Raw genomic sequence first — 7,456 nt, forward strand, 5'->3', positions numbered from 1 at the left:
GTTCATAAGTTGTTAGTTCTTCATAAAGTTTTAAACTTTTTGTCTCTATAGAATCGATTCTTTTTTCTTGAAATGTCACTTCTTCCACAACTTAGCTCAAAGGTGACACCTTTATACTTTTGTAGAATCGATTCTTTTATTTCAAGATGTCAATTTTTCACTGTGGTCTGTCACCAAAATTTGAATTTGAGTTTGAGTTTGATTTTTGAGGCTCCAATCTTATCTAATTATATTATCTCTTTCTTTTTCACTAAGTTTCTGATTTTGTCATTGGTGCTTCAAGAACCGATATCATTTTCCTCTAGAATTGATTCTTTGTCTTTAAATTTGAGATATTTGATTCATTCTTGCTTAAAATTGACGATTGCTTCACGGAGAAATGATTCTTTCATGCACAATTTCTTCCTTCTGCGTTCGGTTTTTTCAGCATTGATTTTTACTCTATGAGGTGTCGATTTTTCTCAAATTTTGAAGTTTTTGTCTTCCAAGAACTGAATTTTTTTTTCTTAAAATCGATTCTTCCTGTAATAAGAGAATAAATTTTGCTTTCCACTTCTTTAGGAATAGATTCTTAATATTCAAAAGATTGATTATTTAAGGTTGGCACTGGAGTTCAAGTTTGCTTAAAAAACAGTTTTCTTTACAAGCTAAACTTCAAAACTCTTGAAGATTTTCTTCAATTTTAAAAACATTTTCTAATCATTTCCAAATCATATTTAGATCAATCAATTTTACTATTTCAAAGCCAAAGTAAAGCTAACAATATTTTTTCATGAGAATTAGCTAATGATATGTGAAAAATATGCATTTTTTAAAAATATTTTTAATAAATATATATTTGAAAATTACTTTATTTAAAATTTTTACAAAGTGTTTTTTTCTTCAAAATTTAACTATGATTTATGAATAAATAGTGGTCAAACTTAAAAAAATAAAATGAAATTTAGACACTAATTATGAGACGAGAAAGTCTATATTTAATATAATTAAAAGATGAATAAAAGTTAAAACATTTTTATATAAATATATGTAAAAGAATATGCTAAATTTAAACAAAATAGTAAAGTAATTGCATAAAAATGTAAATTTCTTTTGATAAGTAAAAAATAAATAGTTTCAAACATTATAATTCATATTACACATAAAAGAAATAGATAAAAAAAGTCTAACTAACGATTTCGTTTAAAAGTATAACATAATTTGCAAAACTTCCAAAAACACCAAAATGCATGGTGATAGGAAATAAAAGAAGAAAAAAGAAAAGAAAAAGGTTGTATCTAGAGTTGATTTGCTAAGCAAAATATATAGCAACTAAATTTTACTTAATCAATAGCCCAACCCATGATCTTGATGGCTAGAAACACCTCTTATTCTTGTAGAAATCTTAGTTCGAGGGCTACTTGCAGCGTTGGTGGAAGTTGTTGAAATCCTAATTTGTAAAATGCACCCGAGCATTTGGTTTATTGGTTGATACATGATCTTCTTGCCTAAAAAGTAGGGTTTGAATCCCCTCTCCCCCCAATTATAAAAAAAAATTTAAAAAAACCTTAATTTGTAAAATGGGAGACTATATTATAAATTTTAGATGGGCTAAAATGAAAATTTTTGCTTTTTTACCTTAAAACTTTAGCATGGATTATTAAAGGCGACATCAACAGTGAAATTAAGATTTTACGTTTTGAGAGCTAACAAGAAGTGGTTTGGTAGTGGTATCTTGGGGTAAAAATGAAAATTTTCATTTTTTATCTTAAAACTCTAGCATGGATTACTAAAAGGGAGGTCGGTGGTGAGATCAAGATTTTGTGTTTTGTGGGTCAACAAAAAGTGAGCTGGTTGTGGGGTATTGAGCAATAGCTTTATTGTTTTCTTTAGTTTTTAAGTCTATTAAAATTAGTCGTTGATTAATTGTTGTGCGTATCTCATCAAACAAACAAATTATTATAGAGAAAATTATAAAAAAAATTTAAAAAATAAAAATATATTATAAAATTTTAAAATTTTTAAAAGGAGGAAGACTGTAACAACCTCCCATGAAAAACTTGTTTTGGGTAGTATCAATCAGTTCCATTCCTCCTATTAGACCAAATAATGGCTGTACTTTGACATTAGCTAACATGCAATGATTAGTTGATTGACGGTGGGTATCTTTGACCCTTAAAACTCTTAAACCTATACCTAAACTTAGAGTCTGTTTGACCTAACTTTTTTTTTAACTTAAAAGTTATTATTAAGCTCTTATGAAAAATAATAGCTTTTAAAATTAAGCAAAAGTTGTTTGGTAAACTGTTTAGCAAAATAAATTATATAAGTTCTAATTTCGATTAAAATTATCATAAAGGGTATTCATGCTATCTTCAATCACCTAATAAGCTATAATATCATGCTTCAAGTTTATATGTAATTTTAGATGTTAAAATCGAAGAAATCAATAAAAAAAAGAAATAGCTTTTAAACTTGTATAGTAGCAATAGTATTAGATTTTTGTTGATCTAACAAGCAATCAGACCCTAATGCTTTAATTCCCAAAAAATAAGAGAAAAGAGGAAACGATGTATTAATATTAAAATCTTTTTTGGTGAAAAAAAGAAAAAATCTTTAAATAGTATTTGAATGCAGTTTTGAATTTTAGATTTTTTTTTCTCTCAATCATTGTAAGAATAAAAAAATTTTAGATTTTGATATTTTGTTATTGAGTTTTTTATTTTTTATTAGTTTTTGTAGAGAGAGGTAGAGAAGAGGGAAATCGTGACTTACATTGAAGAATGGTAATTTGTAGAGGGAAAGAGAGGAGAGGGAGACTAATCGAGAGATGAGTATTTTCTGAAAATTAATGTGTTTTTAAAAAAAGAGAAGAAAAAGCTTCTCCCTGTAGCTTTTTTTTTTAAAATTTTGTTCTTAAAAAAATATTATTTTTTTTATAAAAGTTTTTCAAAAGATTATGTTTGGCCTAACTTTTACTTTTAAGAAGTAGATAAGCTGAAAAAAAATTAGGCCAAACATGCACTTAGCCTTAATTGACAAATTAGTGAATTAGAGAGAAAAGGGAAAGAAAAAACCGACGGATGGCTGTCCCACTTTCCATGGTTCCAGAATGTTGATGGGAGTTAGCATGTGATCCCTCATCTTGCCTAATACTTGTCCATAAAGTCTGCCTTCACAATTAAAAAGTAAAAAACTGTGCACAAAAAGGTGGTCATGAAGCCACAACATTATTAAGATGAGGGGGAGAGAGAGATATGATCGATATTTCCGTTGACTATTTTTTGCAAAAGCCAAATGAATTCTGGTCTTCCTACACTAGTCATTCATGAAACAAAACTTTCTATTTTCAACCCTCATACAGGGAAAACCGACCCTTCCTCATCTATTATACTATTTGAGAAAACAAGACTAGCCATGTGTTACTACTTTTTTTATTTATTTTATAAAATATTGTTATTATTTTATACTATTGACATGAAAATTTTAAATCTTATAAATAAATGTAAATATTTATCATATGTTTATTGAATAATTATGAGAATCAGTATGGAATCTATTTTTAGAGCTTAAAAAATTATTGTTAATGTGTAAAATAAATTTTTGCAAAAGAAGACAAAATATTACTCAGAGATATATATATATGGAAGTGTCCCCTTAATTCTGTTTATTGAAAGGGCACACTGCACACGCCTTTTTCCTAACAATGGGAGGTTGTTTTCAGGATGTGAGATGTTATGTGAAGGTGCATTGATCTTTCGAACGTGGTGGGGTTCTGCCAATAATGAATTAGTCTCCCTTATCAGAAAACAAAAAAAAATCCTGTCTCATACCTTTTTCCTGCCCAACTCTCCATTGCATAAAGTAAAGGCTCTGATATCTCGAGCTAAGCTAGCTATGTGGATTAAATGAATAGAGGTATTGGAGCACTTTTCCTCCTATAATGATAAAAGCTAGTACAGACATAATTTGTCAAGTGAGAATTAGCTCCAAGTGTAATGAAGGAAAACAAAAAAAAAAAAAAAAAACAGTGAAATGTGATGGTAACAAAATTAAGCTGCTAGTGTAATAATAGGTCTTTTTTTCATTTATGTGATTAAACTTCCCAGCTGACCTTTTCTATGCTTGGTACAAATTTCACCTCTGAATAGTCTTAAATTCAGGTGTGTTTATTGGAAAAAATGAAACATCCGAAGATTTCTTGAGAACTGTATTATAAGTTGGCTAGAGGCTTGTAGGTTGGCTTCACCAGTACTACAAGCAAGTCACTGTTTCAGGGTGGGTCTATAGAAGTGATTTGCTATCATTGTCAAAGAAGAATTTTGCTTTTAAATCACTTTTTCAGCAAACCATATGTTTCATTTGAAGTATGAAGACGGGAAACTAACACATGTTTTTATCAAGTAAAACAGCATTAAGAAAGCTGATCACAGCATTTACAATCCCAAATGATATGGATATCACACCCCTGCGTAAATCTCCAGTGCATCATCACTTATATTGGAAACAAAGTAGGAGAAATAGTCTGCAAATTTGAATGGCCGGTAAAGGAGTGGATGTTCTTTGTCAACAAGTTCACGCGGCACCTCAATCATTGCTCCTTCCTTTGGCATAGAAAACAGCCCGAAAGAGTACCTCTCTCTGTCGGCCTTCATCACCACCCTGTGCTTCACAGCAACAAGTCTTCCATTGCTCCAGGCCTATAGGATTGAGACATGTTTAATTTAATCATTCATGTCAATCCTTTTCATTTAAGCATGCTGGGTGATAATGCATTCAGTTCTGATAAATCTACACATATTCTATAATACAGGTTCAAAGATGTATACATATTTCTTGTTTGAATATGAAAATTGAGATATCTTTAGTTTATTCATTTTCATAAATTTAATGTGGAACTAATCAATAAGCATAAGGTGTAATTGAATAGATTAAGACTCAGTATTTAATGAACATAACAGCGCTAACCATCTTCATCAATCTTTAATAGGAAAATGTATAAATCCCATGAAATAAGATGAGTTTTAACATTGATTATAGCAAAATCAAAAGGATTTACCAAGGGATCAGGTAGAGTACTTGCCATATGTTCCAAAGTGAAAATGTCATGAATGAGGGAATCATTTATAAGAGTACTTACCTTAAGGGCATCACCAACAATGACTACAAAAGCTTCTCTGGGAACCACCACGTGTTCCCAACGGCCTTCTTTAGTCATAACCTCAAGACCTTGCACATCATTTTGGCATAGAACAGTTAGAGCATTCTTGTCTGTGTGAGCCACAAGGCCAAGATTTTCGTCCTTCCTGGGAGGAACTTTGTACTTCATTATACGGAAAATGCTAGTGCTGTCCCTCACAAGCGCATCGTAGTTCTTTTTTTCCATCCGAAAGCTCTCGAAGATCATTTCCAGGATGGTAAAATTTAGCTTTAGCAGCTTGGAGCTCATGGAATTGAGTATCTCACTGTCATAATAACAAAGAAGAGGACAAAAAAAAATTAACAGAAGAAACATCAAAGATGGTTTTAACATTTCTGAAGCTTAATTAATTAGTAGTGAAAATAATGGAATATCTGTGGCCTCAAAATATGAGGGGGGTTGCGTAGGAAATAATAAGTCTAAGTATGTAATTATGACTGGAATTTTGTGATTGGTGATTGATTGTTTTCAGTTGACCAGTATGCGACCAGATTACAGCTGAGCATTTGACAAAGACTTAAATGAAACTGCACCAGACACCAGTTACTAAGAGGCTGCGTTTATTTCTCTGTGATGATTTTCTGGCAAAGGCATGTGCAGTTTGTAATATAAACAATCATTTTAAAGCTGGCACTGTATTAAATACAAATCTATTTCAAGGATAAGCCATATTAAATATGGAATTGGCAGGTAGTGGAGGCGTTTGGTGGCAGCCATTATCATGTCAAAAATATAGCTTTCTGTTGTCATAAGAGCTTAAAAGCAGTTGTCTGCTTTGAATAGACTTTGTGAATTAATGGACAAATGGAATAGTATTATATGATTTTCAAGTTAATTTCCTCGGTTGATTGTGACTAAAGGTCTTGGTTTCAGAAACAATCTTTACGAATAATTATATCGAAATTTTAACAACCATACGTTTTTAGGTCTGGTAAAGCAGGAAAAAGATACTCAACTTTTGCAGAAAGATGGCATGACAAACTAGCTTACAAAAATTTAAAATGTTAACTGTAAAGGAAACAGGAAGTAATGAATCCATGAGAAACATGTGAGAACCTCAACATTCTGTTATAAAAACGTAAACTATCTACCTTCTTTATCAAGAAACTGAGTTTAATTCACTCAAATGTTCAAGCTGGTTTTAATTCTCTTAAAATTTGATACATTTATATAGTTATTTACCTCTACATCTGGAAAACAAAAAGATAGTATGGTAATATTTTAGCTTGAATTCAGTGATTTACGAGTAGAATTTTTATATTTAGTTCATCAACTCTGAATCCGATCACTATCATTCTTTGAGAAGAATATATAGAAGCATTGATGCGAAAATGTTACTAATGCAACCAAACAGAAGCTTTGGCCATAATTCAGAGGCTACTAATGCATGTAGCTCTTCTCTACTGCATGGTAACAGTCAAAAACCAGAAAAAAAATGGAAAACAAGAGAAAAGAAGAAGAAAAAGAAGAAGAAGAAAGATAAGGGAATCTGACATTCAAGCTTATTTTTGAAGAAGAACATATATTTTACCTGAACGCTGGGTTTCCCTGAGGCCACATGAGTTGAGTGAATTCTTGAGCGGCTTCGAGCCGTGTTGCATCGTCGATGCCGAAGCTCTCATGCAAAGGAACCACGGGGCACTTGCCCTGATAGCTGCGGTAAGGCTTAGGGTTCTGGTACTTGCTCTTGGTCTCTTCAGGGAGATCGAACAATGCCTTCATGGCTACCAGCATATCTTCACGTAGACTTGTTGGGATCTTATCGTACATTAGGAGGAAGCAGCCATGAGTCTCACATGCCTCTCTAACTTTGCCACACAACAGTTCCCAGCACTCACCCCCACGCTCCCTGTCAAGATGCTCCCCTGAAAAATCAAGAACTGGGATTTTAGCCCCATCCATCTCCTTCTCCCTCTCCCTCTCCCTCAATCTCTATCTTTCCCTCTCTTTCTCGAAGTTGAAGCACTGTGGAAAGGAAAAAGGTTCCTAGTTTATAAGGGAGCTACTCTAGACATGTTCGAAGGTGCTCAACTTTTTAGAGCAAGTGATGTGGGCACCCTTCCACCCTGTTCTATAGCTCACCATTTTTTTCCCCTTGTGAACCATATGTGGAGCGGGATTTTAAGAGTTAAGACCAACACAGCAAAAAAAAAAAAATTTAATTCCAAATAATATTTAATGCAAATATTTATGAGATATAACTAGTTGCGTGTTTAAATTAATTGACAATATGCACATTTCATCATGTGAACTTCACGTGATTGTAATTGTGTATAA

General features: G+C 32.0%; 1 protein-coding gene across 1 annotated transcript; it reads right to left on the minus strand.

Annotated features, from left to right (window-relative positions):
- Positions 1-4,285: 4,285 nt before the first annotated feature.
- On the minus strand, positions 4,286-7,234 carry LOC18588948 (putative 2-oxoglutarate-dependent dioxygenase AOP1). Its single transcript, XM_007013710.3, has 3 exons — positions 6,711-7,234; positions 5,120-5,444; positions 4,286-4,679 (listed from the first exon to the last, which is right to left on the minus strand). The coding sequence occupies exons 1-3, from the start codon at positions 7,079-7,081 to the stop codon at positions 4,440-4,442; spliced, it is 936 nt and encodes a 311-aa protein (XP_007013772.3). The 5' UTR covers positions 7,082-7,234; the 3' UTR covers positions 4,286-4,439.
- Between the last annotated feature and the right edge of the window lie 222 nt (positions 7,235-7,456).

Source organism: Theobroma cacao, chromosome 9, assembly GCF_053813885.1.
Source record: "Theobroma cacao isolate CCN51 chromosome 9, ASM5381388v1, whole genome shotgun sequence".
NCBI classification, from domain to species: Eukaryota; Viridiplantae; Streptophyta; class Magnoliopsida; order Malvales; family Malvaceae; genus Theobroma; species Theobroma cacao.

Bases quoted from the DNA above. Each gene is read 5' to 3' on its own strand.
- LOC18588948 (XM_007013710.3), bottom strand. From the start codon at position 7,081: ATGGATGGGGCTAAAATCCCAGTTCTTGATTTTTCAGGGGAGCATCTT. The intron at 5,445-6,710 runs GTAAAATATATG...TTATTATGACAG, and splicing joins CAGGGAAACCCAGCGTTCAG to TGAGATACTCAATTCCATGA. The intron at 4,680-5,119 runs GTAAGTACTCTT...TCAATCCTATAG, and splicing joins TTGTTGGTGATGCCCTTAAG to GCCTGGAGCAATGGAAGACT.